The 13,922-nt window shown below is 54.2% G+C and overlaps 1 protein-coding gene across 1 annotated transcript in view; it reads left to right on the top strand.

Annotated features, from left to right (window-relative positions):
- Positions 1 to 6,816, top strand: part of ALOX5 (arachidonate 5-lipoxygenase) — a 46,113-nt gene extending 39,297 nt beyond the window's left edge. Inside the window, exons 8-14 of the mRNA XM_027530748.1 lie at positions 843 to 1,046; positions 1,775 to 1,861; positions 3,467 to 3,645; positions 3,952 to 4,073; positions 4,425 to 4,525; positions 4,845 to 5,015; positions 6,115 to 6,816. Coding sequence (XP_027386549.1) covers positions 843 to 1,046; positions 1,775 to 1,861; positions 3,467 to 3,645; positions 3,952 to 4,073; positions 4,425 to 4,525; positions 4,845 to 5,015; positions 6,115 to 6,294 — 1,044 coding nt within the window. The 3' untranslated portion in view covers positions 6,295 to 6,816. The remainder of the gene's footprint in view (positions 1 to 842; positions 1,047 to 1,774; positions 1,862 to 3,466; positions 3,646 to 3,951; positions 4,074 to 4,424; positions 4,526 to 4,844; positions 5,016 to 6,114) is intronic.
- Positions 6,817 to 13,922: the final 7,106 nt, after the last annotated feature.

Raw genomic sequence — 13,922 nt, 5'->3', positions numbered from 1 at the left:
GAGTGTAAAATATTGTGTTGCTGCAGACCCAGGGTGAGGAAGACAGTTGTCACATAATTGTGTGTACACGCTGCTAAAATCCTAAAAATCCTGGATTCTGAAACATTTGGCCATCAGGGTTTCAGAACAGAAAGCCTGCCTTTATTTACATAATTGTCACTACAGCCCTCTGAGTAGACAGGCAGTCCACCTACTGATCATTTTAAGCAGATAAGGGGACCGAGGTCCCAGGGCACACAGTCAGCGGCAGAACAGAGATTGGAGCCAGGTCATCTGGCTCCAGAGTTCGTGTCCCCCCCGCTGTCCCCCACTCCCCACCAGTCTAATCAATCAAGGGCAAGAAGGGGATTCAGAAGCAGCCAGACAGAGTCTGGGGAGCAGCAGCATGTAAGGGGAGAGCCGAGGAAGGAAAAATCAGGAGACCAGAGAGCAGCTACAGAGCAGTGGGTGGGACCAGGAGAGAGGGGAGAGATGGGGAGCGGGTGGAGGGCCACCGCCCACACCTCCACACGCCACGGCTCACCCCGTGCTGCCTTCGCCCCTTCCATTCGCTTCCCCTGGTAACTGCCAGGCTAGTAGACCCCGTGCCCTTGTTAACGACAGGGAAGCTGGAGTTCATAAGGGCTAAGTTGTCCAGGGTCCCACAGGTAGTAAATGATGCAGCCGGGAGGAGAAATTGTTACAAATCTGGGGCCTCTGCCCTCCTCCGTGATCCTCTCATGATTCAAAGTCTCTGTTGAAGAAATTTGGATTCTCCTGTAATTTCCTGAGAGGCCAGGCTCTCCTACAGTTACAGCCTGGAGCAAAATATTGCAATGCCTTCTCTTTCTGTAACGTATCAGCTCAACCAGGTGCCGGGAGAAGAGAATCCCATTTTTCTCCCTTCGGATGCAAAGTATGACTGGCTCCTGGCCAAGATCTGGGTGCGCTCCAGCGACTTCCACGTCCACCAGACCATCACCCACCTTCTGCGCACACATCTGGTGTCTGAGGTGTTTGGCATCGCCATGTACCGCCAGCTGCCTGCCGTGCACCCCATTTTCAAGGTACAACAAGCTCCTGCCTCACCTGGGGGGAGAGGACAGAAGGAAGGGAGGAGGGGTACCGACATCCCCGCAGGACTGTGGCTGGGAGAGGCTGGGGAGGAGGGGAGGCAGCCCCAGGGAGAGAGCAGCTCAGAGCCTGCTGGGCCCTGGGACATCAGGCCGGGGCCAGGGCCTGGGCCTTCCCTGGCTCTGGCTAGCCTTGGGGGAGGGAGCAGAGTTTGAAGAGACGAATGAGTTCAGTGTCGCTCTGCCTGGTCCCCGCGGGCAGCCCCACGGTCACTGCCCTTCTCTCTCCTGAATCCTGCGGACACTGGCTGCTGGCGTGGCTGCGGGCTGAGATCACCTCCATTTCCCATCTGTAACACCGAGATCAGATAGTACACCTGCCCCCTAGGATCGCTGTCAGGGTTGAAACAGTGGACACAGTCGGAGAATTTCAGAGTGCCCAGCGCACAGTTACGCTCTGCGTAAGCGCTGACGATGGTCATTTTCGTCACGATCATTCTTGCTGAGCATTAGAGCGGCCGTCCCCAGGCTGCCGAGCCAGCAGCTCGCGGCAGTGCAGGTCGACACGCCAGCTTCTCTTCCTCCGTGCCCCTTGGCATCGCTCCTCCACAGAGCACTGGGGTGGGGTGGGGCTGGGGGCCTGGGGAGCCCGAGGAGGCACAGACCGGGTCGGGAGCCCCTGCCCCGGCCCCCTCTGAGGTCCGCCCCTGTGGCTGCGCCAGCTCCTGGTGGCACACGTGCGGTTCACCATCGCCATCAACACCAAGGCCCGGGAGCAGCTCATCTGCGAGTACGGCCTCTTTGACAAGGTGAGGGCCTCCTCCCGCCCAGCCCAGTGCCCGAAGAGCCTCGGCAGCCCCCACCCGACCTGAGGCCCAGCTTTCCTCTCCGGAGACCAGCCCCCTAGGCACCACCTGGGTGGAGACCTGGAAAGGTGGGAGGCTGGGTGCGCTCGAGTGAAGCCCCCATGTTCTCTGGCTGGCATCCGCCCCTTCCGTCCACCCTGTCTTCCTCTTCACCACAGTGTTCTTGTCACCTCCTCCTACCCCTCCCCTCCCCTCCCCCTGGCATCTGGGTGTAAACCCTGCCTGCCTGCCCACGCCGCCCACACTAGGTTCCTGCATCTCCCCACCCACTCTGCCGCCCATCACTCCGAGCACAGCCTCCCACCCTTCCTCCCCTCCAGGCCATGGGCACTCCCAGCCCACTCTTCCCTTCAGTGGGGCCTTGTGTCCCCACCCGCCCACCACGTCCTCTCAGGCAATACCCCTTGCTGTGACCCCTCTGGAGGCTTACTGAGCCTGGAGCCTCCCACAGCCTTACCCCCCCACCTTGTTCCTTTCCCACCTCCAGTTAGTAAGCCAGCAGACCATCCCAAGGGTCACCGTTTGGGTGGAAAATGACAAAACTCATCTCAGGCCGCTACAGCTGGAGTGGGACTGTGTCATCTCACACACCTGGACACGTCCGGGTGCTTCAGCTCCTGCTCCAAGTTCCCTTGGGCAACCTGGCCCGTGGCCTCCACCTCAGTACCTGGTGCTGGGCCCGAAGCCCCCAGGCGCCCCCTGCCCTCTAGGGTGCCTCATACACGGGGCCCGGGACTCAGTGTCCCCAGGGTACAAGCCCATTGGCTGGCACTCTGCCTCTCTTTAAACTGTGTGGGCCTCACTCTCTGAGATGGGCTTTGCAGACAGGCTTCCCCCAGTGGGAGCGGGGACATCACAGCAAGCTCCAAGCTTACAGTCGCACACGTGACATCACCTTCCACGCAAATAGAAAATACCGGGCAGCAACTCTGCTGGTCCTGCTCGGGTCACACGCCCACCGTGGACCAGTGTCTGGTCCCAGCCCCCAAGTTCTCCTCGGAAGATTCTGTGCCCTGAGCACTCAGCCACGTGTATGCCTGCCTGCAGGCATGTGTACCGGCATATCTGCAGCTGGGATGACGACCAGCAGCCCTCACTAGGCACACAAGAGGCTCTCGGCAGAGTGGTGTGTGTCCTGGGGTCCAGTGTATGCCCCTGTCTTATGCTCAAAGATCGGGTCTCTGAGAGCAATGCTCGGCCCTGGGCAGCCTGTGCTCAGAACGAGGGCAGGCCTGGTGCAGGGGCTGCTCTGGCCTGGATTCCACTCTGCCTGCCGTCCTCACTGCACCACTCGGGTAGGGGGCTCACCCCTCCCTCCTGCATCTCAGCCCCTCATATTTGGATCAGGACGAGGCTCCTCCCCATAACCTCCTCCTGGGGCTGCCCTGGGCATGCTCCGAGTTAAATGTCCCTCCAACTCTACCTCGCTGGACATGGGTTTGCTCTGGTGGGCCCGGACATCTCCCTGCCCTTTCAGTTTCTCATGCTGAGCTTTGGCCCTGGAGGAACTGGCCTTGGCTCACAGCGCTTCCTCCCCTCCTGCTCAAGGCCAACGCCACCGGGGGCGGTGGGCATGTGCAGATGGTGCAGAGGGCCATGCAGGACCTGACCTACACTTCCCTGTGCTTCCCTGAGGCCATCAAGGCCCGGGGCATGGACAACGCGGAAGACATTCCCTACTACTTCTACCGGGACGACGGGCTCCTGGTGTGGGAGGCCATCAAGACGTGAGCTCCAGGCCTGGGGGGTCAGCTCTGGGCAGCGGGAGCTGAGGGGCTGCAGGAGGAGTGGGCGGGGCTCGGACGGTCACGACGGGGGTGCTGGACCGCTGACTCAGTGGGCCGGGGGGCCTGGCTCCATTGTCGGGGCAGTGCTGGGGGAACGGGGCTGTGCCAGGTTGGACGGGGTTGGGGGAGAGTGTGACCTGAATCCAGACATCAGGAAGTGACGGGGTCATGGATGGGGCCAAGGGGCCAGTTCTGCAGACCCTGGCTGGTCACCCACTCTTGGTTGGGCCTCTCCTTCTGAGCCAGGTTCGTGGCCGAGGTGGTGGGCATCTACTACGAGGGCGACCAGGTGGTGGAGGAGGACCAGGAGCTACAGGACTTCGTGAAGGACGTTTATATGTACGGCATGCGGGGCAGGAAGGCCTCAGGTGGGGACTGCGCTCCGTGCCGCGGCCTCTCCTCTCTCTCCCCTGTGCCACTGAATTGCTGTAGGTGATGCTGGCCGTTGGCCTCCATCTTAGCACCTGGTGCTGAGCCCACAGCTCCCAGGGGACCCCTGCCCTTCAGTGTGCGCCATGGGGATATCCAGGAAAGGGAGGAAGAGCAACTGGAACACTGGGCCAAGCAGCCGTGCTCTCCCAGTGCGTCTTGCTCATGCCCAGGCCCTCCCAACACTGGTGTGCGGGCACCCAGGGACCTGTATGGGTGGAGTGGGTGTCTGCTGGTTGAGTGGCCCTTCCTGGGGGTGGGGCCTCAGCCAGCCCAGGGCTCTCCCTTAGGCTTCCCCAAGTCCATCAAGACCAAGGAGAAGCTGTGTGAGTACCTGACCGTGGTGATCTTCACGGCCTCAGCCCAGCATGCGGCGGTGAACTTCGGCCAGGTGGGCAAGGACGGGGCAAGCCCTCTGGGTGGGAGATGGCCAGGGCCAACTTGGCTGCTTCTGAGGGCCCTGGGTGGGCCGCCCCACTTCCTCCACAGGAGCGGGGGTGGAGGGGCGGAGGGGCCAGGAGTCTGGTGTTCCCAGTGGCCAGTGGAGTTCTGTTCTGTGCTAAGCACGGGATGCCAGTATGAGGGAGGGGGCTTCCCCAGCCCCGCTGGAGTTGGAGGAGGGGGCTCGGGGAGGTGGCATGGGAGGCAAAGGTGGGTGAGGCTGCACTCGCCACAGGGGCACCCAGCTGGGTCGGTGGCTGTCCCGGCAGTATGACTGGTGCTCCTGGATCCCCAACGCACCCCCGACCATGCGAGCCCCGCCGCCGACGGCCAAGGGTGTGGTCACCATCGAGCAGATTGTGGAAACGCTGCCTGACCGCGGCCGCTCCTGCTGGCATCTGGGCGCAGTATGGGCTCTGAGCCAGTTCCAGGACAATGAGGTGAGGCCGGGTTTAACGCCTTCCTCAGTCCCAGGGTTTTATGATTCAGGGCTCAGGCTGGACCCCTGCCGGCCAGGAACCCTGACTTGCAAGGCTGGAGGGACCTGTGAGGTCCTCAGGCCAGAGTCTGGATGGAGCTCAGAGTGGGGTGGGGCAGGAGAGCAGGGGTCACTGCTCCACTGTGATGCTCCCCACAAGGGCACACCCAACCTGTTCCCACTGTTGGCAAAGCTCTTCCATGTGGGTTTCTCCCTGGCACCCCACAGGTGAGGGCTGAGTTTCCTGGGTATCTTTTGAGACATACTCATACAACCTGTTGAACCTAATTCCAAAGGCCCAAAGCTGGCTCTCAGACGCCACCCCCGGTGTTAGCCCGGTGCCACCCAGAATGACTGGCCGATTGGACTGGCCCCAGACCCACCAGCATTTGTTGGCCGTGTGTTGCTTGGGGACCTTTGTGTCGGCCCCTAACATCTTCACACATAGGTCTCAGCACAGGTGTTCAACAGAACCAGTACATGCCTTGTAGAGGAATTTCTTGGTCAAAGACTGTTGAGACTGAATGGCCCTCCACAAGCTGAATCCAACATCCCGTCAACAGTGCAGAACATTTCTCCCACCCTGCCCAGCCCTGGCTATGAAACTTTTCAATTTTAACATTCTCGGATTTTGTTTCTAAAAGATACACCTAGGTTCAATTTGAAGACATTGGTGTGAATGTGCAAATGGGCCTGGCTGTGGCTGACCTGGGCTGCAGAGAAGGTCAGACTGGCCCTGTGCCCCCGTGGCCCCAACACCAGGCGGGAGCGTGCCTGGGGACTGGGCCACATGCCCACCACAGCCAGGACCACCCCAGCCTCCACATCTGCCTGAGCCATTACCAGTCCTTATAGCCTCCCTGCAGCGGGGCATTGATCTGTGAGGCCCCAGCCCAAGAGCATACTCGGGTGCTCTCAGCAGGTGGCAGAGGGTGGAGATGCGGGGAGCAGTGATGAGCACAGGCCGACTCCCAAAGGCTGGGCTCTAGCGGTGGGACGAGTCCTGTCGATTTACATCACCTCATCACAGGTTAACCTATCTCTGTCTGTCTGGCTCTCAGCTGTTTCTGGGCATGTACCCAGAGGAACATTTCGTCGAGAAGCCCGTAAAGGAGGCCATGGCCCGGTTCCGTAAGAACCTCGACTCCATCGTCAGCGTGATCGCCGAGCGCAACAAGAACAAGAAGCTGCCTTATTACTACTTGTCCCCAGACCGGATTCCCAATAGCGTGGCCATCTGAGAAGCCACCTGAGCCCGTCTCATTGCAGGATGCCCAGCTGCTCGAGGCTGGGCTCGGCCCCCAGACTGCAGCCTGCCTGGTTGGGCAGGCTCCTGGGGGCACCAAGGGGTGGGCCTTCAGATTCCTGGGAAGTGGCCTGAGGGACCCAGGCTCCTGGCTTCAAACCAAACACTCCCCAGATTGGACCACAATGTAGCTCAGCTTTGGAGCATTTTCCTGTTTGTTCCTCAGTCTTTAGCAAATGCCATACTTTGATCAGTGTGTGTAAAGACTGCAGGGACCTTTCCTACACAGAACAGGACTGTGCCCCTTCCAGTCCTTACACCCAGCTCAGCGCTTCACGGTAGGCAGCCCAGAAGAGCAAGACGACTAATGGATGTTCTTGCTGAGAAATGGGAAGATGATCTTCTGTTATATTTATGCTTAGTCCAATCTCTTGCATACAGTAGGTATCCAGATAAATTCTTGTCGAAAGAATTAAGAACTGGTTGTCATAAAAATAAAGGAGTTTGCTCAAAACAAGTCTCCAACATGCTATGTTCCAATCACCCCAAACAGCTCACATCCCCTCCCCACACAAAAAAAGCCATAATCTTTGTGATCCCATCTAGGCAAAAGCTGCCCCCATTCCATTTGGACAAAAGGTACTTTTCTCTCTTCTTTGCCCACAATGTTCCTACGCTTCCTTCAGAACACACTTCCTTCAGGACAGTTCCTATGTCTGTGGAAGGAGCCCCAGGACCAGGGCTCTCAGGTGACTAGATTTTATGGACCAGAAACGTTTTGCAGGAAAAATCAGGAGGGACATTGTTACCAAGTTTTTGTTGCTATGAACCAACCAATCCACAAAATCACCCCCGCCAGAGGGAGGTTCAAGAGGGAGGGGACAAATTATACCAATGGCTGATTCATGCTGATGTTTGGCAGAAACCAACACAACTCTGTAAAGCAATTATCCTTCAATTTAAAATGAATTAAAAAAATCACCCCCACCAAGAGCTACCATCTGCTCTCATCACTGTTCTGTAACAGGGCATCTAACAACAGGAGAGAAGGAGAATGGGGGTAACAGACTACTCTTTCTCGCAACAACCTATGTTGTCTTTTTCCCGTCTACCCCCTGCCCCCCCCCCCAACGGTGGTGCCAGGCAACACAGTGAGGCCAGCTCCCCTCTGCCAAGACCCTGGCTTTGTGTGTCTTGAGTGAAAGGGTGGAAGCTGGACGAGGGAACCAAAGTGGAGCCTGGCTCGGCTCCCTGGACCACTGGACCTCCAGATACCTACTTCATGCAGAGGGGACCCTGAGATGCCCCCACAGAGCCTGGACTCTGCTTCTCTCGTTTCAGGTCCCAGAAGCAGCTTGGCGAGGCAGGCCAGACGAGGCTTCTCTGACAGCTGAGGGGCCGAGGGAAGCTCTCAGCTCAGGACAGCAGGCTTATCCCTTCTTCCTTTCACTCCTGAACTAACCTCAGCTCTTTCCAGAACCAGCAACAGAGATGCATAGCCGGACAACTGGTCACTGGGCACCTCTGAGGCTGGGAGAAAGGACAGGCCCTAGAAGAGGGCCGTCTACGCCTCTGTCACCTCGTGGGCTGTGCACCAACTCCAGGGGCACCAATCACACAGACCAAGGGTTGGCAAACTTTTTCTATAAAGGGGCGTGTCAATATTGTAGGCTTTCCAGGACAAAGGATCCGACAGTGTAGCAGGAAATAAGCTGAACACAGCAAGTGCACGAAGGACAAGACTGTGTCTACAAGTGTATTTACCAAACAGGAGGCAGGTCTGCGAGCACCAGTGGCCACCCCCTGACCTGGAGGACTGGAGGGTCCCCTAGCAGTGTGCCTTAACCCATCATTCTGTTAGGGGAAGCACACTGACGGAAACCGCCCACCCTGGCCAGGCTCCATAGTAACCATTTGCATGAGTTGTTTTATGACAGGAGATCCTGATAAGAAATACGGAACTTATGAGCCACCACGAACCGGAAGAGTTCGGGAAAGGTCGAAAGGAGACACCGCATGTCCGTCTACTTCCCAGAATCCCTCTGCTGGCATCCATCTTGATGAGCGATGCGTGCGCCACCAGGAAAGACTCTGAATTAGAATGATTGGCCAGAGACCACCCGGAAACTAATCCCATCACCATAAAACCCGAGACTGCGAGCCACGCGGCAGAGCAGTTCTCCTGGGTTTCCTTACCTGCTGCTCTCCACCCGGGTGCCCTTTCCCAATAAAATCTCTTGCTTTGTCAGCACATGTGTCTCCTCGGACAATTCATTTCCGAGTGTTAGACAAGAGCCCAGTTTCGGGCCCTGGAAGGCGTCCACCTTCCTGCAACAATTCTGTGGCTCACATCGAAGGGCGAAGAGGCTTGGGGCTGGCGTTGTTTCAAAGCCTCGCTGCAACAAGACCTTATTCGGTGTCTGTTCAGCCAAACTCACTAAAATTCATTGGGTCCCCAAAGAAGCGAAGCCCCTCACGGGAAGCCCCCTCCTCACATTCTTACGGATTTCTCTTCCACCTCCAGCCTCCCAACATTCCCTCCCACCAACAGTTGAGCGCGTGAGCCCAGGGGGCACTAGTCTCTGTCCCTCCTGCAAGAACACTCCTGAGCAGGTTCAGCTGTTCTGCGGCCCGCCTCTCCTCTAGGAGCTTCCACAGCCGCGCTCAGTTCCTGGGACCTGTTCTCCCAAGTCAGGCAAGGACGCCAGCAAAGCACCCCGCTGCATAGCTCTCCAGTCTCCTGGCAGCCCTCTGCGGTGCCCTGAACTTGGGGGACAATTCTCCTGGCTCAACCACACAGTATGCTGGGGCAAGCTTGGCCTCCCTCCCTCCATCTCGTGAGCACAGGTGAAGCCAGGCGCCCACCCTCAGCACTCCCAGCCCCAGGAGTGGTTTGCAGTCCCGAGACTGGAGGATCCACCACATGGGCATCATTCGGAGAAGCCCCGCCAGCGAGAGGGTAACAGGCAGGAAGGCCAGGGGTCTCCAGACGGAGGAAAATAGGCTGCGAGTGTTAGACACTTTTTCTCCCTTAAGGGGCAGGAGGAAACAAATGAGTGTTGTATTTTTCCCCTTCTCTGTACAAATTTAAAAAGAGCTTTCTCTTAAAATTCTGTTGCCATAACGACACCTGGCTCCACCCGAACTTAACTTTTCTCAAACCTTGAGCTAAGGATGCATTTTTCTTGTGGAAGTGAGTATCTTAAGCTATGTTAACCTGCTATGCATTTACCCCAGACTCTGTCTTCAAGTCGGTTCGGCCTAAAGGCTCAGAACTAACTTGACAAACCAGTATGTTATACTCATACATTGCTCTCCTAATCTATGTTAATGAGGCTATCTGTATGGAAATCTGCCTTTGCTCAGAGTCACGTCAATCAATCATTTTATGTCGTCCCTCCCCTGCCTCGCCCCACCCCCCCCGCCATGACTCGCGCCCATGGGCCGCGCAGAAGCGCGCCGGCTGCGACGGGCCGCGCAGAAGCGTGGCCGGGAGGAGCTATCCCATGTCCAAGGAGCGGTGGCTGCGCGGAGGGCCTAGAGGAGCTACTGGGGCAGCCGTGAGGAGGTACCCCTCGTCCAAGGTAAGGAGCAGCAGCTGTGCTTTGCTGGAGCAGCCGTGAAGAGATACCCCACGTCCAAGGTACGAGAAACCCAAGTAAGATGGTAGGTGTTGCGAGAGGGCATCAGAGGGCAGACACACTGAAAGCATAATCACAGAAAACTAGCCAATCTAATCACATGGACCACAGCTTGTCTAACTCAGTGAAAGTAAGCCATGCCATGAGGGGCCACCCAAGACGGGCGGGTCATGGTGGAGAGGTCTGACAGAATGTGGTCCACTGGAGAAGGGAAGGGCAAATCACTTCAGTATTCTTGCCTTAAGAACCCCATGGGGAGTATGAAAAAGCAAAATGATAGGACACTGAAAAAGCAACTCCCCAGGTCGGTAGGTGCCCAATATGCTACTGGAGATCAGTGGAGAAATAACTCCAGTAAGAATGAAGGGATGGAGCCAAAGCAAAAACAATACTCAGTTGTGGATGGGACTGGTGACAGAAGCAAGGTCCGATGCTGTAAAGAGCAATATTGCATAGGAACCTGGAATGTCAGTTCCATGAATCAAGGCAAATTGGAAGTGGTCAAACAGGAGATGACGAGTGAACACCGACATTCTAGGAATCAGTGAACTAAAATGGACTGGAATGGGTGAGTTTAACTCAGATGACCATTATATCTACTACTGTGGGCAGGAATCCCTCAGAAGAAACGGAGTAGCCATCATGGTCAACAAGAGAGTCCGAAATGCAGTACTTGGATGCAATCTCAAAAACGACAGAATGATCTCTGTTCGTTTCCAAGGCAAACCATTCAATATCACAGTAATCAAAGTCTATGCCCCAGCAAGTAACGCTGAAGAAGCTGAAGTTGAACGGTTCTATGAAAACCTATAAGACCTTTTAGAACTAACACCCAAAAAAGATGTCCTTTTCATTATAGGGGACTGGAATGCAAAAGTAGGAAGTCAAGAAACATCTGGAGTAACAGGCAAATTTGGCCTTGGAGTATGGAATCAGGACAAAGGCTAACAATGTTTTGCCAAGAGAACACACTGGTCATAGCAAACACCCTCTTCCAACAACAAAAAAGAAGACTCTACACATGGACATCACCAGATGGTCAACATGGAAATCAGACTGATTATATTCTTTGCAGCCAAAGATGGAGAAGCTCTACACAGTCAGCAAAAACAAGACCGGGAGCTGACTGTGGCTCAGATCATGAACTCCTTATTGCCAAATTCAGACTTAAATTGAAAAAAGTAGGGAAAACCACTAGATCATTCAGGTATGACCTAAATCAAATCCCTTATGATTATACAGTGGAAGTGAGAAATAGATTTAAGGGACTAGATCTGATGAGTGCCTGATGAACTATGGACGGAGGTTCGTGACATTGTACAGGAGACAGGGATCAAGACCATCCCCATGGAAAAGAAATGCAAAAAAGCAAAATGGCTCTCTGGGGAGGCCTTACAAATAGCGGTGAAAAGAAGGGAAGCGAAAAGCAAAGGAGAAAAGGAAAGATATAAGCATCTGAATGCAGAGTTCCAAAGAATAGCAAGACGAGATAAGAAAGCCTTCCTCAGCGATCAACACAAAGAAATAGAGGAAAACAACAGAATGACAAAGACTAAGGATCTCTTCAAGAAAACTAGAGATACCAAGGGAACGTTTCATGCAAAGATGGGCTCGATAAAGGACAGAAATGGTATGGACCTAACAGAGGCAGAAGATATTAAGAAGAGGTGGCAAGAATACACAGAAGAACTGTACAAAAAAGAGCTTCACGACCAAGATAAGTACGATGGTGTGATCACTCAGACATCCTTGAATGTGAAGTCAAGTGGGCCTTAGAAAGCATCACTACGAACAAAGCTAGTGGAGGTGATGGAATTCCAGTTGAGCTGTTTCAAATCCTGAAAGACGATGCTGTGAAAGTGCTGCACTCAATATGCCAGCAAATTTGGAAAACTCAGCAGTGGCCACAGGACTGGAAAAGGTCAGTTTTCATTCCAATCCCAAAGAAAGGCAATGCCAAAGCATGCTCAAACTACCGCACAATTGCACTCATTTCACACGCTAGCAAAGTAATGCTCAAAATTCTCCAAGCCAGGCTTCAGCAATACATGAACTGTGAACTTCCAGATGTTCAAGCTGGTTTTAGAAAAGGCAGAGGAACCAGAGATCAAATTGCGAACATCTGCTAGATCATGGAAAAAGCAAGAGAATTCCAGAAAAACATCTATTTCTGCTTTATTGACTATGCCAAAGCCTTTGACTGTGTGGATCACAGTAAACTGTGGAAAATTCTTCAAGAGATGCGAATACCAGACCACCTGACCTGCCTCTTGAGAAATCTGTATGCAGGTCAGGAAGCAACAGTTAGAACTGGACAAGGAACAACAGACTGGTTCCAAATAGGAAAAGGAGTACATCAAGGCTGTATATTATCACCCTGCTTATTTAACTTCTATGCAGAGTACATCATGAGAAACGCTGGGCTGGAAGAAGCACAAGCTGGAATCAAGATTGCCAGGAGAAATATCAATAACCTCAGATATGCAGATGACACCACCCTTTTGGCAGAAATTGAAGAGGAACTAAAAAGCCTCTTGATGAAAGTGAAAGAGGAGTGTGAAAAAGTTGGCTTCAAGCTCAACATTCAGAAAACTAAGATCATGGCATCTGGTCCCATCACTTCATGGCAAATAGATGGGGAAACTGTGGAAACAGTGTCAGACTTTATTTTGGGGGGCTCCAAAATCACTGCAGATGGTGACTGCAGCCATGAAATTAAAAGATGCTTACTCCTTGGAAGGAAAGTTATGACCAACCTAGACAGCATATTCAAAAGCAGAGACATTACTTTGCCAACAAAAGTCTGTCTAGTCCAGGCTATGGTTTTTCCAGTGGTCATGGATGTGAGAGTTGGACTGTGAAGAAAGCGGAGTGCCGAAGAATTGATGCTTTTGAACTGTGGTGTTGGAGAAGACTCTTGAGAGTCCCTTGGACTGCAAGGAGATCCAACCAGTCCATCCTGAAAATCAGCCCTGGGATTTCTTTGGAAGGAATGATGCTAAAGCTGAAACTCCAGTACTTTGGCCACCTCATGTGAAGAGCTGACTCATTGGAAAAGACTCTGATGCTGGGAGGGATTGGGGGCAGGAGGAGAAGGGGACGACAGAGGATGAGATGGCTGGATGGCATCACTGACTCGATGGACATGAGTTTGAGTGAACTCCAGGAGTTAGTGATCGACAGGGAAGCCTGGCGTGCTTCGATTCATGGGGTCGCAAAGAGTCAGACACGACTGAGCGACTGAACCGATGACTCACCTGGTGCCCTTCTCTGAGTTTTGAGACATTTCCTTTCTTTAATTAGCAGACTGCTAGTAGCTATATAACATCCAGCTAAAGACTAGCAGGGGGGTACTCTTTCTGCCCCCTTCTGATGCCTATGTCAGAAGCTTTCTCTATCTTATACTTTAACATACACAAAATCTCTGAGCGATGAAGCCCCGTCTCTGGCCCTGGATTGAATTCTTCTCCTCCGGAGGCCAAGAATCCTGGCGTCTTTTGTGGTTCAGCAACAACCTTTCACCAGGAGCCAGGAAGTACAGCTAGGCTCAGCTATCACCAGCAATGCTGCCTGCCCTGCCGCACTTCCTCACTCCGCTGGACTGCATCAGTCAATGATTTAACAAAATGAGGCTAGTTAAGCCATGGACCACTTCAATGGTCATGGTGCCATACACACCCTGAACTTGAGTCTGGCTCTCCTCAGTGCGGTGAGTCCAAGTAGAGTCTGGATATTTGGAACACGCACATTTGTGAGAATGACTTCAGCTTTCGCTCCCATGCTCACACACTCTCCAGAACCTACTCCTCCTCCCCACTGACTGCCAGCATCTGGTGGATCCAGCCTCCCTCACAGGGACAGACCGAGGCTGCATGACCTTCTCTGATACGGAAGCCAGAGGAACCCAGAAAGGGGATCAGACCACTGGAGTGCCTGCCAATATTCCCAGCTTCCTGGCAGGAAAACACTTGCGTGGCAAAGC

Source organism: Bos indicus x Bos taurus, chromosome 28, assembly GCF_003369695.1.
Source record: "Bos indicus x Bos taurus breed Angus x Brahman F1 hybrid chromosome 28, Bos_hybrid_MaternalHap_v2.0, whole genome shotgun sequence".
Lineage (NCBI taxonomy): Eukaryota > Metazoa > Chordata > Mammalia > Artiodactyla > Bovidae > Bos > Bos indicus x Bos taurus.
This window is presented reverse-complemented; position numbering and strand designations above follow the sequence as displayed.